Source organism: Balaenoptera ricei, chromosome X, assembly GCF_028023285.1.
Source record: "Balaenoptera ricei isolate mBalRic1 chromosome X, mBalRic1.hap2, whole genome shotgun sequence".
Taxonomy (NCBI): domain Eukaryota; kingdom Metazoa; phylum Chordata; class Mammalia; order Artiodactyla; family Balaenopteridae; genus Balaenoptera; species Balaenoptera ricei.
In genome coordinates this window covers 51,251,115-51,277,161 of record NC_082660.1, presented here as the reverse complement: position 1 = coordinate 51,277,161, position 26,047 = coordinate 51,251,115, and the positions used below count along the sequence as shown (strand labels likewise).

The 26,047-nt window shown below is 38.9% G+C and overlaps 1 protein-coding gene across 2 annotated transcripts; it reads left to right on the top strand.

The window, feature by feature from the left end:
- The first annotated feature begins 23,633 nt into the window (after positions 1–23,633).
- Positions 23,634–25,310, top strand: LOC132357320 (spindlin-2). 2 transcript variants are annotated; one of them, XM_059910692.1, is made up of 2 exons: positions 23,634–23,920; positions 24,532–25,310. In XM_059910692.1, exon 2 carries the CDS (start codon positions 24,534–24,536, stop codon positions 25,308–25,310), a length of 777 nt encoding a protein of 258 aa, XP_059766675.1. In that variant the 5' UTR covers positions 23,634–23,920; positions 24,532–24,533. The 2 variants fall into 2 exon arrangements, with proteins under 2 accessions (XP_059766675.1, XP_059766677.1); XM_059910694.1 differs by lacking the exon at positions 23,634–23,920 and adding an exon at positions 24,038–24,072.
- Positions 25,311–26,047: the final 737 nt, after the last annotated feature.

Sequence of the window (26,047 nt, the reverse complement as noted above, 5' to 3'; positions counted from 1 at the left end):
CAGACACCTGCCTTAGGGAATGAGCAAGTTGGGCCACAGATAGGGTGTCCCAGTCCTGAGGTCCCACATGGAGGAGATAAGCACCCTTGGCTGGTTGGAGAACCACTGGCACAGATACAAAGGCTGGAGAAGCATGGACTCTGTTCATAAGGAGTGCATGCATGCTGTCTTACCCCAGGCAGGACAGAGAAAGGTTGTCCCCAGTAACTTCCAGGTTTCCCATGACCACCTCATCACACACCCTTACCTAAACTTAATAAACCACTCAGCCACACTCCACAGCACTAGGTCTGAGATGGCCAAGACCAGGGTAAGACATGACCATGGGCTGCATTTGAGCAGAGCCAAAGATGCCTACCTAGGCAGAGCATCAAACCTCTGTAGGTTTAAGAGCCCCACTTTCTTCAAAAATCTGAGGCAAAGATCAGAGTGTGGGGAGGTGGAAAAATACATACTTAAAGGGAAGAGAGCCAGCTCAAGCCTGAACCTCAGGACTTCTGCTCCAGCAACGTGGGATCAGACCCCACCACTGACAGTGTGGTGATGACCACTGAGTAGAAAGAAGTCCTGCTTCACACCCTGTACAGGCTCTAGCCCCTCCATCTCCAGCCCCATCCCCTACAAATGTGACAGCAGGCAGCGCACCCTGAGGAAAGACGTGACTGGCATCCACATGTAATCCAGCCTTCCCACCAAAAGCATTGGGCACATGTAATCTGTATAGGGACACAATCACATAAGAACACCAATTCAAGACCACAATAGGTAAGAGTTTCACCTAAAATTGTAAAGGCAGGGAAAGTTATTTAAAATGAAAAGGCAAAGGAACTACTCTCAAATGAAAGAACAGGAGAAAACCCATGGAAAAAAAATAATGAGACAGAAGTAAACAATTTATCAGCTACAGAATTCAAAGCATTGGTAATAAAGATGTTAACTGAACTAGGGAAAGGAATTAATCTAAACACTGAACATTTTAACAAGGTCTTGAAAATATAAAAAAGACACAAGTAAAAATGAATAATTTAATATCTGAAACAAACAAAAAATACTAAAATGAGTAAATAGCTAAGTGATAGAGAAAAGCACATAAGTGATCTGGAAGATCGAATAATAGAAATCATCCCATCAGAATAGCAGAAAATAAAAGAAAAATGAAAAAAAAATTAAATCAATCTACGAGATCTCTGGGATAGCATCAGGTGTTCCAACATTTGCATATGGGTTCCAGAAAGAGAAGAGAGAAGGTGATCGAAAATGTATTTGAAGAAATTATGGCTGAAAAATTCCCAAACATGAAGAAGGAAACAAATATCTAGATACAGGAAGCACAGAGAGTCCAAAAAAAGATAAACCCAAATGGATCCACACCAAGACATATCATAATCAAAATGGCAAAAGTTAAATATAAAAAGAGAATTCTAAAGGTAGTAAGATATTAACAAAGAGTCTTATACAGGGAAATTCACAAAAGGCTATCAGGGATTTCTCTTCAGAATATTTGAGGGTCAGAAGGAAGTGGCATGTTATATTCATAGTGCTCAAAGGGAAAAACTTGCAACCCAGGATATTCTACCCAGCAAGATTATCATTTACCATAGAAGCAGAGATAATGAACTTCTCAGACAAGCAAAATCTAAAAGAATTCATCAATACTAGATAGACATACTCTAAAAGAAATTTTGAAGACTGTTCTCTAAATGCAAAAGAAGTAAGGATCAATAGAAAATGGGAAATCCTACTAAGATATATATATCTTTTACAACTCATATATATATATACATAAATTGAAGAGTATTCAAATAAGCCAGTACATAGATTAAAACACAAAAAATTGTAAAAGCAACTATTTCTACTATAAACAGTGAAGTGAAAAGCATGAAGATATAAAATATGATATCAAAAACACAAAATATGGGACAGTGGCCAAGATGGCAGAATAGAAGGATGCTAAGCTCACCTCATCTCACAAGCACACCAAAATCACAACCATCTGCAGAACAAGCATCATTGAAAGACTCTGAAACCTACCAGAAAAGATCCTCTACAGCTAGAGAAGTAAAGACAGAATCACAATGAGACTGGCAGGAGGGGTGGACTCACAATATATTCAAATTGCACATTGCCCGGGTGGGCAACTCACAAACTGAAGAATAATTATATTACAAAGGTTCACAGCCAGGAGTGAGAGTTCTGAGCTCCAGGTCAGTTTCCTCAGTTTGGGGATCCAGTGCCAAGAAGAGGAAGTCCCAGAGTATTTAGCTGTGAAGGCCAGCAGAACGTGATTGCAGGAGCTCCACAGGACTGGGAGAAATAGAGACTTCACTCTTAAAGGGTGCACACAAAATCTCATGTGCACCAGGACCAAGGGCAAAAGCAGTGATTTGAAAGGAGCCTGAGCCAGAACTACCATATGGTCTTGGGGTGTCTTTTGGGGAGAAAGAGGTGACTGTGGCTCACTATGAGGACAAGGACACTGGTAGAAGATATATCAGGGAGAATTCATCTTCATGAACTCTCCTGGAGGTTGACATTGTGGCACCAAGACCTGGCCACACCTAACAGACCGGGATGCCTCAGGCCAAATAACAAGCTGGGTGGGGACATAGCCCCACCCAAAAGTGGACAGGTGGCCTAAAGACTTCCTGAATTCACAGCCACCACTAGACACACCCCTAGACAAAGTCCTGCCCAACAGAGGACCAATGCCCAGCTCCACCCACCAGGGGGACAGACAATGGCACCTCCCACCAGGAAGCCTGCACAATTTTCTAGACCAGCCTCACCCACCAGGAGGCAGACAAAATAGGCAAGAAAACTGCAGTCCCACAGCCTACAGACCAAATCCAAAAGTGCAGGCTAGACACTACCCTGGGATGAGCTGGCCCTGGGGACTTGGGTGATGAGAGGGGACTGCAGTACTGGAACACATAGAATGTCTCCTACAGAGGGCTGATTCTACAACTTTGAGAAACAACCAACCTACCACATACATAAAAATACAAATAGCAATTCAGACAAAATGAGGTGACAGAGGAATATGTTTCATAGGAAGGAACAAGAAAAAGGCCAGAAGAAGAACTAAGTGACATGAAGATAGTCAACCTACTCAAGAAAGAGGTCAGAGTAATGGGCTTAGAGATGATCAAAAAACTCAGGAGGAGAATGGAGTCACAGAGCAAGAAGTTACAAGAAGTTTTTTTTAAAAAGAATTAGAAAATATAAACAACAACCACACAGAGTTGAAGAATACAATAACTGAAATGAAAAATACACTAGAAGGAATCACTAGCAGAATAAATGAAGCAGAAGAATGGATCAGTGAGCTGAAAGACACAGTGGTGGAAATCACTGGTGTGGAACAGAATAAACAAAAAAGAATGAAAAGAAATGTGGACAGTTTAAGAGACCTCCGGGACAGCATCAAATTGACCAACATTTGCTTCATAGGGGTAGCAGAAGGAGAAGAAGAGAAAGGGCCTGAGACAATATTTGAAGAGATAATAGCTGAAAACTTCCCCACCTGGGGAAGGAAACAGTATATCAAGTCTAGGAAATGTGGAGAGTCCCACATGGGGCAAACCCACAGAGAAATATACCACAAAACATTGTAATCAAAATGACAAAACTTAAAGGTAAAAAGAGAATATTACAATCAACAAAGGAAAAGCAACAAATAACATACAACGGAACTTGCATAAGGCTATCAGCTGGCTTTTCAGTAGAAATTCTGCAGGCCAGAAGGGAGTGCCATGATATACTTAAAGTGATTAAAGGGAAAAGCCAACAGCCAAGAATAATCTGCCCAGCAAGGCTCTTGTTCAGATATGTTAGAGAAATCAAGAGTTACAGACAAGCAAAACCAAAAAGCTCTGCACTACCAAACCAGCTCAAAAACAAATGTTAAAGGAACTTCTCTAGGTGAAAAAGAAAAGGCCACAACTAGAAGCAAGAAAATTTAAAAATGAAAAAGCTCACTGGTAAAAGCAAACATACAGTAAAGGTAGGAAATCATCTACACACAAAGCAAGTAGGGAGGTTAAAAGACAACAGTAGTAAAATCAACTGTATCCACAATAAGCAGTTATGGGATACACAAAGCAATTAGACATAAAATATGATATCAAAATCAGTAATCATGGGGGGACAAAAGTACAAATGAAGGGTTTATTAAATGCATTTGAAATTAAGAGATCAGCAACATAAAATAATCATATATATATATACAGACTGTTACACAAAAACATCATGGCAACTGCAATAAAATTCTATAATAGATACACACTCAAAAAAATAAAAGGAATCCAAATGTAACACTAAAGATAGGCATAAAATTACAAGAGAAGAGAACAAAAGAAGAAAGGGGGAAAAAGACCTACAAAAACAAATCCAAAACAATTAACAAAATGGCAGTAAGAACATACATATCGACTATTACCTTAATTGTAAACAGACTAAAATCTCCAACCAAAAGACATAAAGTGGCTGAACGGGTAAAAAACACAACACCTGTATATATGCTGTCTACAAGAGACTCACTTCAAATCTAGAGACACACACAGACTGAAAGGGATGGGATGGAAAATGGTAATCCCCACAAATGTAAATCAAAATAAAGATGGACTGCCAATACTCATATCAGACAAAACAGGCTTTAAAATAAAGACTGTTACAAGAGACAAAGAAGGGCACTACATAATGGCCAAGGTATCAACCCAAGAAGAAGATATAACAATTTTAAGTATGTATGCAACCAACGTAGGAACACCTCAGTACAAAGAGACACATATTAACAGACATGAAAGAAGGAAATGACAGAAACAACTCTAACACACCACTTACATCAATGGAGACATCATCTAGACAGAAAACCAATAAGAAAACACAGACCTTAAATGGCACATTAGACCAAATGGACATAATTCATATACACAGAGAGCATTCCATCAGAAAGCATCAGAATACCCATTCTTTTCAAGTGTACATGGAACATTCTCCAAGACAAATCCCATGTTGGGCTGCAAAATAAGCCTGGGTAAATTTAAGAAAATTGAAATCATATCAAGCATCTTTTCCATGCCCAAACCTATGAGACTAGAAATCAACTGCAAGAAAAAAAAAACTGCAGAAAACACAAACAGGTGGAAGCTAAACAATATGCTACTAAACAACCAACGTATCACTGAAGAAATCAAAGAAGAGATAAAAATAAATACCTAGAGACAAATGAAAATGAAAACATGGCGATCCAAAACCTATATAATGAAGCAAAAGCACTTCAAAAGGGAAGTTTATAGCACTACAAGCTTACCTCAGGAAACAAGAAAAATCTCAAATAAACAACATAACCTTCCACGTGAAGGAACTAGAGAAAGAATAAACAAAACACATAATTAGTAGAAGGAAAGGAATCATAATGATCAGAGATAAAATAAATGAAATGAGACTAAAAGTACAATACAAAAGAACAATAGATGCAAAAGAATCTATGACACTAAGAGCTACTTCCTCAAAAAGATAAACAAAATTGACCAACATTTAGCCAGACTCATCAAGAAAAAAAGAGAGTGGACGTAAATGAATAAAATCAGAAATGAAAAAGGAGAAGTTACAACTGACACCACAGAAATACAAAGGATCATAAGAGACTACTACAAACAACTATATGCCAATAAAATGGACAACCTAGAAGAAATGGAGAAATTCCTAGAAATGTACAGTCTCCAAAGTTGAACCAGGATGAAATAGAAAATATGAACAGACCAATGCCAGTAATGAACTTGAATCACTAATTAAAAAAAACAAACAAACAACAACTCCAACAACCAAAAGTGCAAGCCCAAATTCTTCACAGGTAAATTCTACGAAACAGAGAAGAGTTAACACCTATACTTCTGAAACTATTCCAAAAAATTGCAGAAGAAGGAACACTTCCGAACTCATTATATGAGGCCACCATCACCCTGATACAAAAACCAGACAAAGATATCACCAAATAAGAAAAGTGCAGGCCAATAACACTGATAAACATAGATGCAAAAATCCACAACAAAATACTAACAAGTTGACTCCAACAGTACATTAAAAGGATCATACACCATGATCAAGTGGGATTTATCCCAGGAATGCAAAGGATTATGAATATCCACAAATCTGTCATTGTGATACACCACATTAACAAATTCAAGAATAAAAATCATCTGACCATCTCAATAGATGCAGAAAAACTTTTCATAAAATTCAGCATCCATTTATGATTAAAAAATAACTTCTCAGAAAGTGGGCATAAGTGGAAGGAAAACTCCCAAACACATTCAGTGAGGCCACCATCGCCCTGATACCAAAACCAGACAAAGATACCACAGAAAAAAGAAAACTACAGGCCAGTATCACTGATGAACATAGACGTAAGAAACATCAACAAAATACTAGCAATCCGAATCCAACAATACATTAAAAGGATCATACACCATGATCAAGTGGGATTTATCCCACGGATGCAAGGATTTTTCAACATCCACAAATCAATGTGATACACCACATCAACAAACTGAAGGATAAAAACCATATGATCATCTCAATAGATGCAGAAAAACTTTTGAAAAACTTCAGTACCCATTAATGATAAAAACTCTCCAGAAACTGGGCATAGAGGGAACATACCTCAGCATAACAAAGGCCATATACGACCAACCTACAGCTAACCTCATACTCAAAGGTGAAAAAGTGAAAACATTTCCTCTAAGATCAGGAACAAGATAAAGATGTCCACTCTGGCCAGTTTTATCAACATAGTTTTGGAAGTCCTACTAAGGCATTGAGAGAAGCAAAATAAAAGGAATCCAAAATGGAAAAAAAGAAGTTAAACTGTCACTGTTCGTAGATGACATGATACCATACATAGAAGATCCTAAAGATGCAACCAGAAAAATACTAGAGCTCATCAATGAATTTGGTAAAGTTGCAGGTTACAAAATTAATACACAGAAATCTGTTGCATTGCTATACACTAAAAACAAAAGATCAGAAAGAGAAATTCAAGAAACAATCTCATTTATCATTACATCAAAAAGAATAAAATACCTAGGAATACACCTACCTAAGGAGACAAAATACCTGTACTCTGAAAAATATAAGATGCTGATGAAAGAAATCAAAGAAGACAATAACAGATGGAAAGATATACCATGTTCGTGCAATAGAAGAACCAATATTGCCAAAATGACTATACTTCCCAAGGCAATCTACAGATTCAATGCAATCCCTATCAAATTACCAATGGCATTTTCCACAGAACTAGAACAAAAAATCTTAAAATTTGTATGCAGACACAGAAGACCCAGAATAGCCAAAGCAATCTTGAGAAAGAAAAACGGAGCTGGAAGAATCAGGCTCCCTGACTTCTGACAATACTACAAAATTATATTCATCAAAACAGGATGGTACTGGCATAAAAATAGAAATATAGATTAATGGAACAGGATAGAAAGCTCAAAAATAATCCCATGCACCTATGGTCAATTAATCTATGACAAAGGAGGAAAATCTACATAATGGTGGAAAGACAGTCCCTTCAATAAGTGATGGTGGGAAAGCTGGACAGGTATGTGTTTAAAAAAATGAAATTAGATCATTCTTTAACACCATACACAAAAAAGAGCTAAAAGTGGATTAAAGACCTAAATGTGACACTTGACACTGTAAAACACCTAGAGGAAAACATAGGCAGAACACTCTCCGACATAAATTGCAGCAATATCTTTTTCAATTGGTCTCCCAGAGTAATAGAAATAGTAACAAAAATAAACAAACGGGACTTAATTAAACTCAAAAGGCTTTGCACATTAAAGGAAACCATAAACAAAACAAAAAGGCAACCCACAGATTGGGAGAAAATATTTGTAAATGATGTGACTGACAACGGATTACTCTCCAAAATTTACAAACAACTCATGAGGCTTAATATCATCAAAAAAGAACCAAAACAAACAAACAATCAAAAAATGGGCAGAAGACCTAAATAGACACTTCTCCAAAGAAGACATATATATGGCCAATAGGCAAATGAAAAGATGTTCAACATCGCTAATTATTCGAGAAATGCAAATCAAAACTACAATGAAATATCACCTCACACCAGTCAAAATGGCTATCATCAAAAAATCCACAAACAGTAAATGCTGGAGAGGGTGTGGAGAAAAGGGCACCCTCCTACACTGTTGGTGAAAAGGTAAATTGGTACAACCACTATGGAGAACAGCACAGAAGTTCCTTAAAAAACTAAAAATAGAGCTACAGTAATGACCCTGAAATCCCACTCCTGGGCTTATATCCAGAGAAAAACATGGTCCAAAAGGATACATGCACCCCGATATTCACTGCAGCACTGTATACAATACCCAAGACATAGAAGCAACCTAAATGTCCATTGACAGAGGAATGGATAAAGTAGATGTGGTATATGCATACAATGGAATATTATTCAGCCATTAAAATGAATAAAATAATGACATTTGCAGCAACATGGATGGATCTAGAGATGGTCATACGGAGTGAAGTAAATCAGAGAAAGAAATATCGTATAACTCTTATACGAGGAATCTAAAAAGAACTGAAACAAATGAACTTATTTACAAAACAGAAAGAGACTCAGAGACTTAGAGAACAAACTTACGGTTACCCAGGGGGAAGGATGGGGGGAAGGGATAGTCAAGGAGTTTGGAATCGACATGTGCACACTGCTATGTTTAAAATGGATAACCAAGTGGACCCTCAAGATGATGGAGGAGTAAGATATGGAGATCGCCTTCCTCCCCACAAATACATCAAAAATACATCTACATGCAGAACAACTTCTACAGAACACCTACTGAACACTGGCAGAAGACCTCAGACTTCCCAAAAGGCAAGAAACTCCCAAACGTACCTGGGTAGGGCAAAAGAAAAAAAAAAAAAACAGAGAAAAAGGAAGAGGGACAGGATCTGCATCTCTGAGAGGGAGCTGGGAAAGAGGAAAATATTCTACATACTAGGAAGCCCCTTCACTGGCAGAGACGGTGGGTGGGAGGTCGGGGAGCTTCAGAGCCATGGAGGAGAGCTCAGCAACAAGGGTGCAGAGAGCAAAGCAGATAAATTCCTGCACAGAGGATTGGTGCTGACCAGCACTCACCAGCCTGAGAGGCTTGTCTGCTCATCTGCTGGGGCGGGTGGGGGCTGGGAGCTGAGGCTCGGGCTTCATAGGTCAGATCCCTGGGAGAGGACTGTGGTTGGCTGCATGAACACAGGCTGAAGGGGACAAGCGTGCCACAGTTAACAGGGAGTCTAGGAAAAAGTCTGGAACTGCCTAAGAGTCAAGAGACCATTGTTTTGGGGTGTGCAAGGAGAGGGGATTCCTTCCCTGACTGCCCACAGAAGGCAGAGCACTGCCTAAATGAGCTCCAGAGATGGGCGAAAGCCATGGCTATAAGCTTGGACCCCGGAGACGGACATGAAATGCTAAAACTGCTGCTGCAGCCACCAAGAATCCTGTGTGCAAGCACAGGTCACTATCCACACTTCCCCCCGAGGAGCCTGTGCAGCCTGCCACTGCCAGGGTCCCGTGATCTAGGAACAACTTCCAGAGGAAAAACATGCATGCCTCAGGCTGTTGCAACATCTTGTCGGCCTCTGCCGCTGTAGGCTCAACCGCATTCCAGTTATAACTACCATACCCCTCCCTCCCCCTGTCATGACTGAGCCAGAGCCCCCTAATCAGCTGTTGCTTTAACCCTGTCCTGTCTGGGTGGGAACAGAAGCCTGAGGGCAACCTACATGCAGAGGTGGGACCAAAACCAAAGCTGAACTTGCGGAGCTGTGCAAGCAAAGAACAGAAAAGTAGATTTCTCCGTGCAGACTCAGGAGCAGTAGATTAAATCCTGACAATCAACTTGAGGTACCCTGCATCTGTGGAATACCTGAATAGACAATGAATCAAACCAAAATTGAGGCAGTGAACTTTGGGAGGAACTGTAGACTTGGGGTTTGCTGTCTGCAACTGACTTGTTTCTGAGTTTTATGTTTACCTCAGTATAGTTTTTAGTGCTTGTTATCATTGGTGGATTTGTTTATTGGGTTTGATGCTTTCTTCTTTTTTTATTACTTTTTATTTTTTTATTTTAATATTTTTTTATTTTTTTATTTTAATTACATTATTTTATTATTTTCGTTCTTTTCTCTCACTTTCCTTCTGAGCTGTGTGGCTGACAGTGTCTTGGTGCTCCAGCCTAGTGTCAGGCCTGAGCCTCTGAGGAGGGAGAGCTGAGTTCAGGACATTGGACCACCAAAGACCTCACAGCCCCATGTAATATCAATTAGTGAGAGCTCTCCCAGAGATCTCTGTCTCAACATTAAGACCCACCTCCACCCAATGGCCAGCAAGTTCCAGTGCTGGCCGCCCCATGCCAAATACCTAGCAAGACAGGATCAAAACCCCACCGGTTAGCAGAGAGGCTGCCTAAAATTATGCTAAGTACACAGACACCACAAAACACACCACTGGATGTGGCCAGCCTCACCACCAGAACACAGGCACCAGGCCCCTCCAACAGGAAGCCTACACAAGCCAGTAAACCAACCTTAAACACTGGGAGCAGACCCTAAAATCAACGGGAACTATGAACCTGCAGCCTGATAAAAGGAAAACCCAAACATAGTAAGTTAAGAAAAATAGGAAGACAGAGATATATGCAGCAGATGAAGGAGCAAGGTAAAAAACCCCACCAGACGAAACAAATGAAGAGGAAATAAGCAGTCTACCAGAAAAAGAATTTAGAGTAATGATAGTAAAGATGACCCAAAATCTTGGAAACAGAATGGAGAAAACACAAGAAATGTTTAACAAGGACATAGAAGACCTAAAGAGCAAACAAACAATGATGAACGACACAAAAAATGAAATTAAAAATGCTGTAGAAGAAATCTATAGCAGAATAACTGAGGCAAAACAATGGAAAAGTGACCTAGAAGATAAAATAGTGGAAATTACTACCACAGAGCAGAATAAAGAAAAAAAGAATGAAAAGAATTGAGGACAGTCTCAGGGACCTATGGGACAACACTAAATGCACCAACAATACAATTATAGGGGTCCCAGAAGACAAGAGAAAAAAAAAAGTGTTTGAGAAAAGATTTGAAGAGATTATAGTTGAATACTTCCCCAACATTGGAAAGGAAATAGTCAGTCAAGTCCAGGAACTGCAGAGAGTCCCATACAAGATAAATACAAGGAGAAACACGTCAAGACACATAGTTATCAAAGTATCAAAAATTAAATACAAAGAAAAAATATTAAAAGAAGCAAGGGAAAAGCAACAAATAACATACAAGGGAATCCCCATAAGGTTAACAGCTGATCTTTCACCGAAACGCTGCAAGGATAAGGGAGTGGCAGGACACATTTAAAATGATGAAAGGGAAAAAACTACAACCAAGATCTCCCTGCTCAGCAAGGATCTCATTCAGATGCGACAGAGAAATTAAAACCTTTACAGACAAGCAAAATTTAAGAGAATTCAGCACCACCAAACCAGCACTACAACCAATGGTAAAGGTACTTCTCTAAGCAGGAAAAAAAAGAAAAGGAAAAGAACTACAAAAACAAACCAACAATAATTAAGAAAATGGTAATGAGAACATACATATGAATAATTACCTTAAATGAAAATGGAATAAATGCTTCAACCAAAAGACATAGAGTGGCTGAATGGATACAGAAACAAGACCCCTATATATGCTGTCTACAGGAGACCCACTTCAGACTTAGGGATACATACAGACTGAAAGTGAGGGGATGGAAAAAGATATTCCATGCAAATGGAAATCAAAAAAAAGCTGGAGTAGCAAATCTCATATCAAACAAAATAGACTTTGAAACAAAAACTACTACAAGAGACAGAGAAAGACACTACATAATGATCAAGGGATCAATCCAAGAAGAAGATAAATCAATTGTAAATATTTATGCACCCAACACAGGGGCACCTCAATACATAAGGCAAATGTTAACAGCCATAAAAGGGGAAATCAACAGTAACTCAATTATAGTAGGGAACTATAACACCCCACTTTCACCAATGGACAGATCATTCAAGAGAAAATAAATAAGGAACGACAAGCTTTAAATGACACATTAAACAAAATGTATTTAATTGATACTTACAGTACATTCCATCCAAAACAACAGAATACATTCTCTTCTCAAGTGTTTATGGGACATCCTCTAGGAGAGATCATATCTTGGGTCACAAATCAAGTCTTGGTAAACTTAAGAAAATTGAAATCATATCAAGTATCTTTTCTGACCACAACGCTGTGAGACTAGATATCAATTACAGGAAAAAATGTGTAAAAAATACAAACACATGGAGGTTAAACAATATGCTATTAAATAACCAAGAGATAATGAAAAAAAGAAAGAGGAAATCAAAAAATACCTAGAAACAAATGACAATGAAAACGTGATGACCGAAAACATATGGGATGTAGCAAAAGCCTTTCTAAAAGGGAAGTTTATAGCAATACAATCCTAAATCAAGAAACAAGAAGAAAATCAAATAACCAACCTAACATTAAACCTAAAGCAATTAGAGAAAGAAGAAAAAAAGTTAGCAGAAAGAAATAAATCATAAAGATCAGATCAGACATAAATGAAAAAGAAATAAAGGAAACAATAGCAAAGATCAATAAAACTAAAAGCTGGTTCTTTGAGAAGATAAAAATAAAAACAAAAACCATTAGCCAAACTAATTAAAAGAATTGGAAAAGACTCAAATCAATAGAATTAGAAATGAAAAAAGAGAAGTAACAACTGACACTTCAGAAATACAGAGGATCATGAGAGATTACTACAAGCAACACTATGCCAATAAAATGGAAAACCCGGAAGAAATGAACAAATTATTAGAAAAGCACAACCTTCCAAGACTAAACACGGAAGAAAGAGAAAATGTGAACACACCAGTCACAAGCACTGAAATTGAAACTGTGATTAAAAATCTTCCAACAAACAGAATCCCAGGACTAGATCGTTTCACAGGCTAACTCTATCAAACATTTAGAGAAGAGCTAACACCTATCCTTCTCATATTTTTCCAAAATATAGCAGAGGGAGGGTCAGTTCCAAACTCATTCTATGAGGCCACCATCACACTGATACCAAAATGAGACAAAGATGTCACAGAAAAAGAAAAGTACAGATCAATATCACTGATGAACATAAATGCAAAAATCCTCAACAGAATACTAGCAAACAGAATCCAACAGCACGTTAAATGATGATACAATATAAGGAAGTGGGGTTTATCCCAGGAATGCAAGTATTTTTCAATATGTGCAAAACAGTCATTGTGATAAACCATATTAACAAAATGAATGATAAAAACCATATGATAATCTCAATAGATGCAGGAAAAGCTTTTGATAAAATTCAACACCAATTTATGATAAAAAGTCTCCAGAAGTAGGCATAGAGGGAACTTACCTCAACATAATAAAGGACATATATGACAAACCCACAGCCAACATCATTCCCAATGATGAAAAATGGAAAATATATCCTCTAAAATCAGGAACAGGACAAGTATGCCCACTCTCACCACTATTATTCAACACCGTTTGGTAAGTTTTGGCACAACAATCAGAGAAGAAAAATAAATAAAAGGAATCCAAATTGGAAAAGAAGAAGTAAAGCTGTTACTGTTTGCAGATGACATGATACTCTACATAGAGAATCGTAAAGATACTACCAGAAAAATACTAGAGCTAATCAATGAATTTGGTAAATTAACATGATACAAAATTAATGAACAGAAATCACTTGCATTCCTATACACTAATGATGAAAAATCTGAAAGAGAAATTAAGGAAACAATCCCATTTACCATTGCAACAAAAAGAATTAAATACCTAGGAATAAACCTACCCAAGGAGACAAAAGACCTGTATGCAGAAAACTATAAGACACTGATGAAAGAAATTAAAGATGATACAAACAGATGGAGAGATATACCTTGTTCTTGGATTGGAAGAATCAACACTGTGAAAACGACTATACCACCCAAAGCAATCTACAGATTCAATGCAATCCCTAAATACCAGTGGCATTTTTCACAGAACTAGAACAAAAAATTTCACAATTTGTATGGAAACACAAAAGACCCCGAATAGCCAAAGCAATCTTGAAAAAGAAAAACGGAGCTGGAGGAATCAGGCTCCCAGACTTCAGACTATACTACAAAACTGCAGTAATCAAGAGAGTATAGTACTGGCAAAAAACCCAGAAATACACATCAATGGAACAGGATAGAAAGCACAGAGATAAACGCACGCACATATGGTCACCTTATTTTTGATAAAGGAGGCAAGAATATACAATGGTGAAAAGGCAGCCTCTTCAATAAGTGGTGCTGGGAAAACTGGACAGCTACATGTAAAAGAATGACACTAGAACACTCCCTAACACAATACACAAAAATACACTCAAAATGGATTAAAGACCTAAATTTAATGCCAGACACCATAAAACTCTTAGAGGAAAACATAGGCAGAACATTCTATGACATAAATCACAGCAAGATCCTTTTTGGCCCACCTCCTAGAGAAATGGAAATAAAAAAAAAAATAAACAAATGGAACCTAATGAAACTTAAAAGCTTTTGTACAGCAAAGGAAACCGTAAACAAGAGGAAAAGACAACCCTCAGAATGGGAGAAAATATTTGCGAATGAAGCAACTGACAAAGGATTAATCTCCAAGGTTTACAAGCAGCTCGTGCAGCTTAATATCAAAAAAACAAACAACCCATTCCAAAAATGGGCAGAAGACCTAAACAGACATTTCTCCAAAGAAGATATACAGATTGCCAACAAACACATGAAAGGATGCTCAACATCACTAATCATTAGAGAAATGCAAGTCAGAACTACAATGAGTTATCACCTCATACCAGTCAGAATGGCCATCATCAAAAAATCTACAATCAGTGCTGGAGAGGGTGTGGAGAAAAGGGGACCCTCTTTCACTGTTGGTGGGAATGTAAATTCATGCAGCCACTCTGGAGAACAGTATGGAGGTTCCTTAAAAAACTACAAATAGAACTACCATACTACCCAGCAATCCCACTACTGGACATATACCCTGAGAAAACCATAGTTCAAAAAGAGTCATGTAACACAATGTTCATTGCAGCTCTATTTACAATAGCCAGGAAATGGAAGCAATGTAAGTGTCCATCGAAAGATGAATTGATAAAGAAGATGTGGCACATATATACAATGGAATATTTCTCAGCCATAAAAGGAAATGAAATTGAGGTATTTTTAGTGAGGTAGATGAACCTAGAGACTGTCATACAGAGTGAAGTAAGTCCGAAAGAGAAAAATAAATACTGTATGCTAACACATATATATGGAATCTAAACAACAGCAACAAATAAAATGGTTCTGAAGAACCTAGGGGCAGGACAGGAATAAAGACACAGAGGTAGAGAATGGACTTGAGGACATGGGGAGGGGGAACGGTTAGCTGGGACGAAGTGAGAGAGGGGCATGGACTTATATATATTAACAAATGTAAAATAGATAGCTAGTGGGAAGCAGCCGCATAGCACAGGGAGATCAGCTCGGTCTTTGTGACCCCTTAGAGGGGTGGGATAGGGAGGGTGGGAAGGAGACTCAAGAGGAAGGAGATATGGGGATATGTGTATATGTATAATTGATACACATTGTTATAAAGAAGAAACTAACACACCATTGTAAAGCAATTATACTCCACTGAAGATGTTAAAAATAAATAAATAAAATAAAATAGAAATTCTAAAAAAAAAAAAAAATTCTTGATGGCCAAAACTAGAACTCTTAGAGCAATAAAATAATTAAAATAGCGTACTTTATAACCCAAAGTATAAACTAAATATCGATTAATCTACACTAAAATAAATAAATAAATAAATAAATTTTCCATTCAGAAGATCTCAAACAATTATGTAGCTTAATAATCCAAAAAATGTATATAGATCAAGGAGGTGGAGCATAAGTTCCATTCCTTAAGTGTGGGCTGTCGATAGTGACTTCCTTCTAAAGGTTAAGGAGAGAAAATGTCTAACTTCACAGTTGAGAATTCGGACAAACACTAGTTCAGTCAGGTAATCACGGTTAACATCAGCAGTGATATCTCTTGTTGATAGTTTCTGCCTGTGATATGATGTAATGAGAATAGAAATTTGCCTTAAGTTCTTGCTACCAAAAACCCATAACCCCAAACTAATTATGAGAAAAAAACTCGACAAACCACTATTGTGAGACATTCTACAATACAGTTGACTAGTACTCTTCAAAACTTTCAAGGTCATACAAGGAAAGAAAGCCTAAGAAACTGTCACACCTAAGAGGAGTCTAAGGCAAGTAAATGTATTGTGGCATCCTGGATGGAATTTTGAAAAAGAGAAAGGACATTAAATAAAAACTGAGAAAATTTGAATAAAGTATAGATTTGGTAAGTAATAATGTATCAATATTAGTTTGTTAATTGTGACAAATGTGATATACTGATATAAGATGCTAACTATAGGGGAAGTTGGGTATGCGGTGCATGGAAGCTCTCTGTATGATCTTTAGAATTTTCTTTAAATCTAAAACTATTCTAAAATAAAAGAGGTTATTTTTAAAAATACTTTATTTGTTGAGACTGTGACTGACTCTAATGAGTGTATAACAAATACTTTTGCAAGTCAGGTGGTTTACAATTAACTGCTTTCAACCACATCAAAGGAAGCCCTTAAGTTGTCCCACTGACATATTGTTTAAAAAGTAATTTTTGGGCTTCCCTGGTGGCGCAGTGGTTGAGAATCTGCCTGCCAATGCAGGGGACACGGGTTCGAGCCCTGGTCTGGGAAGATCCCACATGCCACGGAGCAACTGGGCCCGTGAGCCACAATTACTGAGCCTGCGCGTCTGGAGCCTGTGCTCCGCAACAAGAGAGGCCGCGATGGTGAGAGGCCCGCGCACCGCGATGAAAAGTGGTCCCCACTTGCCACAACTAGAGAAAGCCCTCGCACAGAAACGAAGACCCAACACAGTCATAAATAAATAAATAAAAGAACGTGAATTTCTTTAAAAAAAAAAGTAATTTTTATGAATGGTTATTGTGTTTTTTGTCGTGTAGCTTAGAATTTAGAGAATTGAGTGATATTGTTATATCAAAATTCCTTTTGGTCCCATCTATGTGTTTATGTAAAGAAGTATTCCCTGCACTTAGATTTATACAAATGAGAAATAGATCTGGTATTGGTTCTGAATTTTGTCTCATTCTAGAAATAAATAATATTCATTAATGAGCATATAACCTAATTGCGTGGGGAAAAATAAGCACAGACTGTATTGGAGATGCTTTTCCACTAAATGTTTACCTTTTTGTTTAATGATGTATATTTATGCTATTGTAAGCATTTGTATACTAATAATAATTTTAATAATTTAATCTAGCAGAAAAATTTAATTCCGTCTCTTTTGATCACTGGGGAATTTTAAAAACTTTTAACTTCAACATGTATATATGTTTCTGTTGCAAAGCAATACCAGAGTGTAAAAATGTTTATGCATGAAAATATATGATATTAGGATAGAATTTTGTGATGAATGTAGGATATATACATATAAATTTATAAATATAATTTTATATGTAAAATATAAAATTTCTGTTCAAGTTCAAAAAATTATTTTAAATTTCCAATATTAAAAAAATGTGCATTTTTTTTAAAATGGATGATGGCAGATGTCAAATAGGTATGGTATTTTATTTCATTGGATCTACTTAAAAGAGCAATTTAACCATCTCATTTAAAAATTTCAGCAGTTACAGTACAAAGGAAGTTACATCCTTTGCAATTACATACATTTGTAATGAAAACATTTTGATATCACCCTAAAAGTTGTGAGTGGGTACATTAGTATTTCAGAATACTCCTTGTGGACACATGAGACAAAATTTTTGAAGCAATATATTCAAGCTTAATGAATTTCATTTGTAGATATCTACCACACCTACAACTTATGTCCTCAAATAATATGTCAAGATTTATAAAATAAAGCATATTAGTATCTTAGTACAGTAGTTAGAGAAACACAGGTAATAAGTTATTCTAGTTTTTTATAGTTCCCAGAACTAAGTCTTCTTTTCATATTGAGAAAAGAAAAGCCTCATTAACTGAGGCTCCTTAGGAGGCATTCTACCCCAGTTTTGTTTGGCCAAGAAGTTACTTAATGGAAATTTTACCCCTTGCTTCTCAAAGTGTAGTCCGTGTACCAGCAGCATGGGCATCACCTGGGAACTTGTTAGAAATGCAGAATCTCAGGCCCTACTTCAGACCTACTTAATCAGAATCTTCATTTAAATAATATCCCTAGACCATTCATAGGCACCTTAAAGTTTGAGTTCTAGGAAGGCTTAGGCTGTACAATCTGGAGTCTAGGATAGGGCATTAACTATTATCACTTAGGGAAAGATTCCATAGTGCAGCTCCAAGGGGAGCCAATCACTTATAAATATTTTGAATGTACTTCAAAAAGCAATTTAAACTACTTTAGGCAATTATTTCTTACTTTATGATTATTTTTACAGTTATTTTAACAAGGATCCCAATGTAGGCAATTATTGTATAAGAACATATTTTAATTAGAAATCCCAATATAAGCAGTTATTATCACATTAGCTCAATGAAATCTTTTCTAATAACCATTTAAACTCATTACCCTTGAATACTTGTCAATTCACAATTTAACTTATCATTTTAAACAATTTGCTTTGTAATTAACAGATCAAATAAAATGACCTCTTAGAATATAAGCACTGGAGGAAATTACAAAGATCTTATCTAGGGCCAAAGTAACCCTTAAAGGGATTTTCCAATGGCTTTAGAATACCAAGGAAGAATAAGAAACCTTTCTATTTCTTTGAAATTCTATCTGTATAGACCACAATCCCTTTCACGTACTTGCTGCTAATAATACTTGTAGGAAGACTAGAGTCAGTGGCACCCCTAACAGTTGAGTTGATATGCTACTATCATTTTCCTGTAGAGTCTCTGACATCACAGACAAAACCTGTTGAAATGGACCTATGGGTCCAAGGCCTGTGGGGATCCTCCTCTGGCTGAGACTGTGATGCTGTCTATTGATCTTAAATCTCCCCAGGAACACTTCAGAGTCTACGGGTACAAATACAGGAGGTCCACTCTGACCTGTTGCCAAATACTTCTGAGTTTGTTTCTTGAGAAATTGATTTCACTGGGCCAAAGCTCCCAAAGTAGGTGAATGCCCCTACCTCTATACAATACCCCGCAGAAATGCCTTTTTTTCCTACTACAGAATGCAGAAGTCCTGAAACCCTGAATTCAGCTGAAGTGTCCCAAGAATTGGGGTGTGGTTACACAAAGCTCACCATCCCAACTCTTGCACACGGTACACTGAATTATTTATACTCATTAGGATGAACTGTAATGCTTAGGTTCTGTTTGTGCTAAAGCTCTTATCTGCTCAGAAGACAGAAATCAATGACAATTGTGTTGTTGCCATAGAAATCAAGGAATAGCGTACAATTGAGGGGAAAAAGTGTTTTAATACACTGAGACCCCCATCCCCAGTACTTCCAACAGTGGGAGTTAAGTACAACTGTGAGTTTGACAAGGAGTTATAACAGTTAGTGCAGGATTTAAATAAATTTGTTGTTTGAAAGAGAGTAAGATCCAGGGCAGATGTACATGCGTAGTAAAGGAGTAGGTGTTGACCTGGAGGGAAAATTGCTCAAGGCTCATTGCCAAGGTCACAACAGGTATTAGTCTGCTTGGGCTGCTGTAACAAAATACCATAGACTGGGTGGCTTAAACAACAAAAATTTACTTCTCACAATTTTAGAGACTGGAAATCCAAGATCAAGGTGCTTGCAGAAGACCACCTTCTTGCTGTGTCCTTACATGGTATAGACAGAGCATTAGTGTCTCTTCCTCTTCTTATAAGTTTGCTAATCCTATCATGAAGGCCCCACCCACGTAAACTTATCTAACCCATATCATCTCCTAGAGGCCCCATCTCCAAATATCATCACATCAGGAGTTAGGGCCTCAACGTATAATTTTTTGGGGGGGACACAATTCAGTCCATAGCACAACCCATTTCCCAAGCCACACTGGGATGGGTCAATGTGAGTTAGGATCTAAGAAGAGGTAATATATATACATCTAGAATAATGAAGTCAATCAGCCCTGTTTTTTTTCATGCATCAGAGTTAAAGAATTATCATAAAAAACACTCAACCTTTTCTTCACAGCTTAAAACTAGAGATATATGTAAAGAATAGCTCTAGAATGTCCCCCTCTCTATGGCTCTGTGACTTCTAGCCATTGAGTCATTCACCCCCAAAAAAAGCTGGAGTATTAGAAGTCTATGTAGTGTCTGCCACATGTATAAATAAAGAGAACGTTGATGCTGTCTTGGATAGTACTTTCCTATCATAGCTTCATCGTGAAAAGTAGCTTTGTAAGAAACTGAACCATGATGAGAAAGTCCACAAACTCACATAAAGTGGCTACACATTTTTTCAATGGGACTTCTGAATGGACTGCTCAATTATCACAGCCAGGCCAGTAATCCCAGCTCAAGTCAGTCTTTAGATGGACAACTCTACTGCATGTCAGTCATAGTGAGAAGTTGCCATTATTCCCCAGTGCAGCAAACCAAGGAAAGTGAGGAACTCAATATGATATGATGAGGAAATGGAAGTTGGGGGCATCAATAACTTTCCCCCTTTCTTAAAGATCACTGTAACTGTGTTGCCTAAAAACTTGTGTTTTAAAAGTAGAGTGCTAGGCCAGTGACCAAAAACCTTAGATGTGGAATGGTCCTTGCTTTCTTCGAGATTGAGTTTGTACCACAGCTCCATGCAATGCCATTATACATGTTCAGCTCAAGGAATTTAACCGGAATTTGTTAGTAGATGTATGGTCAAGTTAATACATGGAAAATGAAGAAAGTGCAGTCAGTTTTGAGATTTTCTGGGTGAATCTGGGGTGTAATAACTGTTTTAAAGGAGGACAAGAAACCTGAAAGTTGTGGGCAATGGGATCTCAAAGGCAACTGGCAAGATGTGGGAGTCAGTTTGAGAAATGAATAAATAAGGCCAAGACGAAAGAGAAGATAGCATATAAGAAATATATTTGGCCTTAAAATCTTTGTAGTTTGGATAAAGCACAAGGTGGGATAAGTGAAAACAGTTGGGAAATGTAATACCTCAGTGGTATTTAAGGGACCATTCGTGCACACTGCATAGTTTCTAGCTCCTAGTGGCACTGGAAAAACACTTTCTAGGACAACACCAAAGTCCCTTCTGTAGATACTCAATGGGACTATTACCAAATTCTTCCTGCATCAACTTTAATTCCCAAGAAGGTACGTCGGTTAGGACTTGTTAGTTATTCAAGATTCCCTTGAAGATGGTGACCCTCAACAAAAGGAGGTCAGAAAGCTGTGTTTTCAGGAGAGGATATTTGTGTTGGTTTCTAAGTACAGAGTGAACTTTGATGCCTTGGAACATTTAAGATACTAGTCTTACCCTACTGGTTACCCTTATGGGGTCAGATAATTCAAAACCATGAATATGAAAGGATAACTGTAAAAGAGGCTGGTTTGATTCTCTGTGAAAGATTTTCATAAACGAAACTCAACAACAGGGGATGATGTAAATATACCAACAAGTTGCAAAAATTTAGGAATAAAAATTTTGAAAGGGGATAAATTATTACTACCTCATCAAAGAAATATGAACAAATCTGCAATTAATTGGCAGTCACATAGATTTAAGAGTAGTATCAGAGAAACACAAATTTTAGAAGAATAAAAACTTTTAGACTGTCTTTCAAAATAATAACGTGGAATTGCTGGGGACATTATTGATTATTCTACCAGTATCCATTTCAATCCTCCTTCATTGTATAGGACCTATACAATTTTTGTGGGATTGACCCCAACCCCAACTTCGGGAGTGGCACTTGATTAGCATGAGCCAATTATTCAAACAGATTCACTTTGTTAATGTGATTTTTTCTGAAATAAGTATATAAACTGAAACTAAAATAAGTGGACACAGCATTGTCTTTGGCCATAGTACAAGGACAGGCAAATGATCTATGAAGTTCCCAATCAAAGTAAAGCAAAATTTTGATCAAAAGTTGCTCTAAAAAGCTTTTCTCTGTCACTGGATATGAATAAGGGAGCATATAATTCCCAAAGTTGCTGACAGCCATATTGTAACATAAGCTTCAGAATGAAACTGACAACACAGAGAAAATAGAAGATGGAACAAAAGTAGGTTTTTGGTGACAGCACTGAATATATATATTTATTAGGGCTGTCATAAAAATGTGCCACAGATTCAGTGGCTTAAGCAACACAAATTTATTTTCTCCCAGTTCTGCAGGCTATGAGTCCAAGATCAAGGTGTCGGCAGGGTTGATTCTTTTCTGAGGCCACTTTCCTTGGCGTTCCAGATAGCCATCTTCTCTATCTTCACATGGTTGTTCTTCCAGGTATGTCTGCATTCTGATCAACTCTTCTTATAAGGACACAAGTTATATTACATTAAAGCCTACCCATGGAACCCCATTTCACTATAAATACCACTTTAAAGACACTACTCCCAAATACATTCACATTCTGAGGTACTGGGGGCTAAGACTTCTACATACGAATTTGCAGGGGAAACGATTCAGCCCATAACACTGAGCACTTAGATTAAGCCCAATCTGACACCTATTAGATTATTCAAATAATTACCCAATAAATTACTGTTATTTTAAATCAGTTTGAGATTGCTTTCTTACTGATATGACACCATAATAGTGATATTTTAAAGAATTATGCGATATGGTGGAAAAAACTATAAGTAAAAAAAAGGATACAAACAAGATACAAAATAAATGTCACTTTATGCAAAACTGGATAAGATTTGTTACAAATTGGAGTCACACAAAAAAATAACTCTTTAAGCTTAAAATAAGTCACTATTTTTCCAAGCTAAGTCTCCAAATCTAAAAGAGCCTACACATGCGTTGGAGAAATTCTCATTATATGTATTTCTGTGTAGTTGTATACCAAAAAAGATGCCTGTGCGTTATGTGATTGGGAAAAGGTGTGTATTTAGGATTATATATCTGTGAATATGAATATCAGAAATATACAGAAAAATATGTATGCACATAAATATATTTGTGTATGAATATAAAGGATTTCTGTATCCATATATGTTTTGTGTGAACTTGTGTGGGCAAAAAACGTGAAGAACGTGTGAAAAATTAAGAGGCACCCTAGCAGGGCAGCTGAGGGGTGGAGCTAGAGAGCCTGAGAGGGTGGAGGTGGGAAGTACCTGCAGAGGAAAAGACCACCTAGAGTTTCCAGAGATCTAAATTTTGGAAAGGAGAGGAGCAGCCTAGGAGTGGCTCCAGGGCAATGGAGGCTGGCAGCATAGGGTTTAGCAGGAAGGGGAGGCCTCTTCACTAACAGGAAACTAAGAACCTAGTCCTATGCAGAAAGAGGGAGGAGACTACTGCACCAGTAGCGGCTGGTGGGAGCCCCATGTGGCAGAGGGGCTGCCACCACCAAGGGGGAGGCGGAGGGCCCGAGAGCAGAGTGCTGAAGACACCGCCGCCATCCTCCTCGCCTGCTCCGGCGCCCTCCTAAACACGCTCCTCGCCTAAGGATCCTCCCCTTCCAGCTCTTGCAAACACCCGGCTCCTCGCCTGAGGATCCTTCTTGGACGCAGGCTCACCGCAAAGGAAGCTGCGAGGTGTCCGATTTGCACACGTGAAGCCCGAGATCCGGGGCGGTGGACGCCAGGCAAGGCAAGGCCATTGGTGGGCGCTGGGATGGAAAAGGGGGATGGGATGGACTCCTGCAGGAGATAAGGGGTGGAGGCGGGCGCCGGGGTGGGAGGGGGAGTGCAATGTGCAGTAGGAAAGGGGAATAGCGTAAGGAATCAAGCAAGACATTGAAGGTGAGCACGGGGAGGCGAGGGCGCTGGGGGCCACGAAAGAGAGTGGGGGTGGACGGGGGCGTGTGGGTAGCAGACTAGGGTGTTCAGAGCAGGAGGACAGTGAGCGAGTGCATGCGGGTCAGGGCGGTGGAGGGATAGGGGTTTTGCAGGGGATTGAGAGTGGGCGCCAGTGGCGGGTAACGGAGGCTGGGGTCTCTGAACAAGGAGGTAGCCCGCCCCCTCCTGCAGGGTTCCTAACCCCAGGCAGCACCACTGCCGCTGCCGCCTTCTCCCGCAGCCTCAAGGAACCTAGAAGGGAGAGCACTTTCAGGCACACAGCCAGGATTTCCAGCATTGCTGCCAGGCTCATGGGGAAATTTTAGGCGCTGGCGCAGGGTACCTGCAGACGACGCTGTCGGGAGAACTTCACCTTATGGCATATTGAATGTTCCTCTCTTATCTTCTCTCCTCCTCCTGCAGACATGAAAACCCCCAACTCGCAGGAGGCCGAAGGGCAACAAACCAGGGCAGTCGCAGGACGGGCCACTGGGTCTGCAAACATGACGAAGAGAAAAGCCTCCCAAAAGAAGCAGAGAGGCAGACCTTCGTCCCAGCCCCGCAGGAACATCGTGGGCTGCAGGATTTCACACGGATGGAAGGAAGGCGATGAGCCCATCACCCAGTGGAAAGGAACCGTTCTGGATCAGGTGCCTATAAATCCTTCTCTTTATCTGGTGAAATATGATGGAATTGACTGTGTCTATGGACTGGAACTTCACAGAGATGAAAGAGTTTTGTCTCTTAAAATTCTTTCCGACAGGGTGGCATCATCTCAAGTCAGTGATGCAAACCTTGCAAATACCATAATTGGTAAAGCTGTGGAACATATGTTTGAGGGTGAGCATGGTTCTAAGGATGAATGGAGAGGAATGGTCTTGGCCCAAGCACCTATCATGAAAGCCTGGTTTTATATTACCTATGAGAAAGATCCTGTCTTGTACATGTACCAGCTTCTAGATGATTATAAAGAAGGAGACCTCCGTATCATGCCAGAGTCCAGTGAGTCTCCTCCAGCAGAGAGGGAGCCAGGAGGAGTTGTAGATGGCCTGATAGGTAAACATGTGGAATATACCAAAGAAGATGGCTCCAAACGGATCGGCATGGTCATTCACCAAGTGGAAGCCAAACCCTCTGTGTATTTCATCAAGTTTGATGATGATTTCCATATCTATGTCTATGATTTGGTGAAAAAGTCCTAAATGTTAGGGTAAACTTTGCCACATTTGTGAAAACAAATGTGTACTTTGTAGACATGCAAAATAATGTTACTTTTCAGTGTATTGAAAGCTTTAGGGTCCCTGTTAATCCAACATCTTTGCCAGCATAATTGTTGTTTTGTCCTGAAAAATACAAATTTATGTGGCCATGACACGCTGTGTGTAAGGAATTTGTCATGTTGAAACGATTGGGTGTGTTTGGTGGATGGGGCATGAAAGGAAGGAACAGCTGTAAATTCAGGCTGTGAATAAAGTTCAGCTAGTATCATAATCAGTCATCTAAAAATGGAATAGGACTTAGCTGGTCTGGTCTAGGGAGGGGGGAGGAGAAGGAAGTAGAGATGGGCTGTGGGGGAAGGGAGAAGGGGAGGTGGCTGCTTAGGAGGAGGTGGGGAGGGGTCAGAAGTGGAGAGGCTCCCTAGCAGGAGGGATGACCTAAGAGGGGGAGGCACCCAACTGGGAGGGGGTGAAGAATAACAGAGGGAGAGTGAGATCTTGAGGCTTAGAGGAAAACAGACAGAATAAATTGAGTAGAGAGGGACACAAAGACGTTTAGAAGAGATCCAGAGCAAGGGAGAGAAAGATGAAGTCGGCAGAGATCTGGGGAGAGGCTAAAAGGATACTTAAATGGAGGTCTATGCATGAGTGAGGGGCCAGAGGAGAGGGACACGGAGGAAGGAGGAATTCTAAGACGAAAGACTGACAGAGGGAGTGAGAAT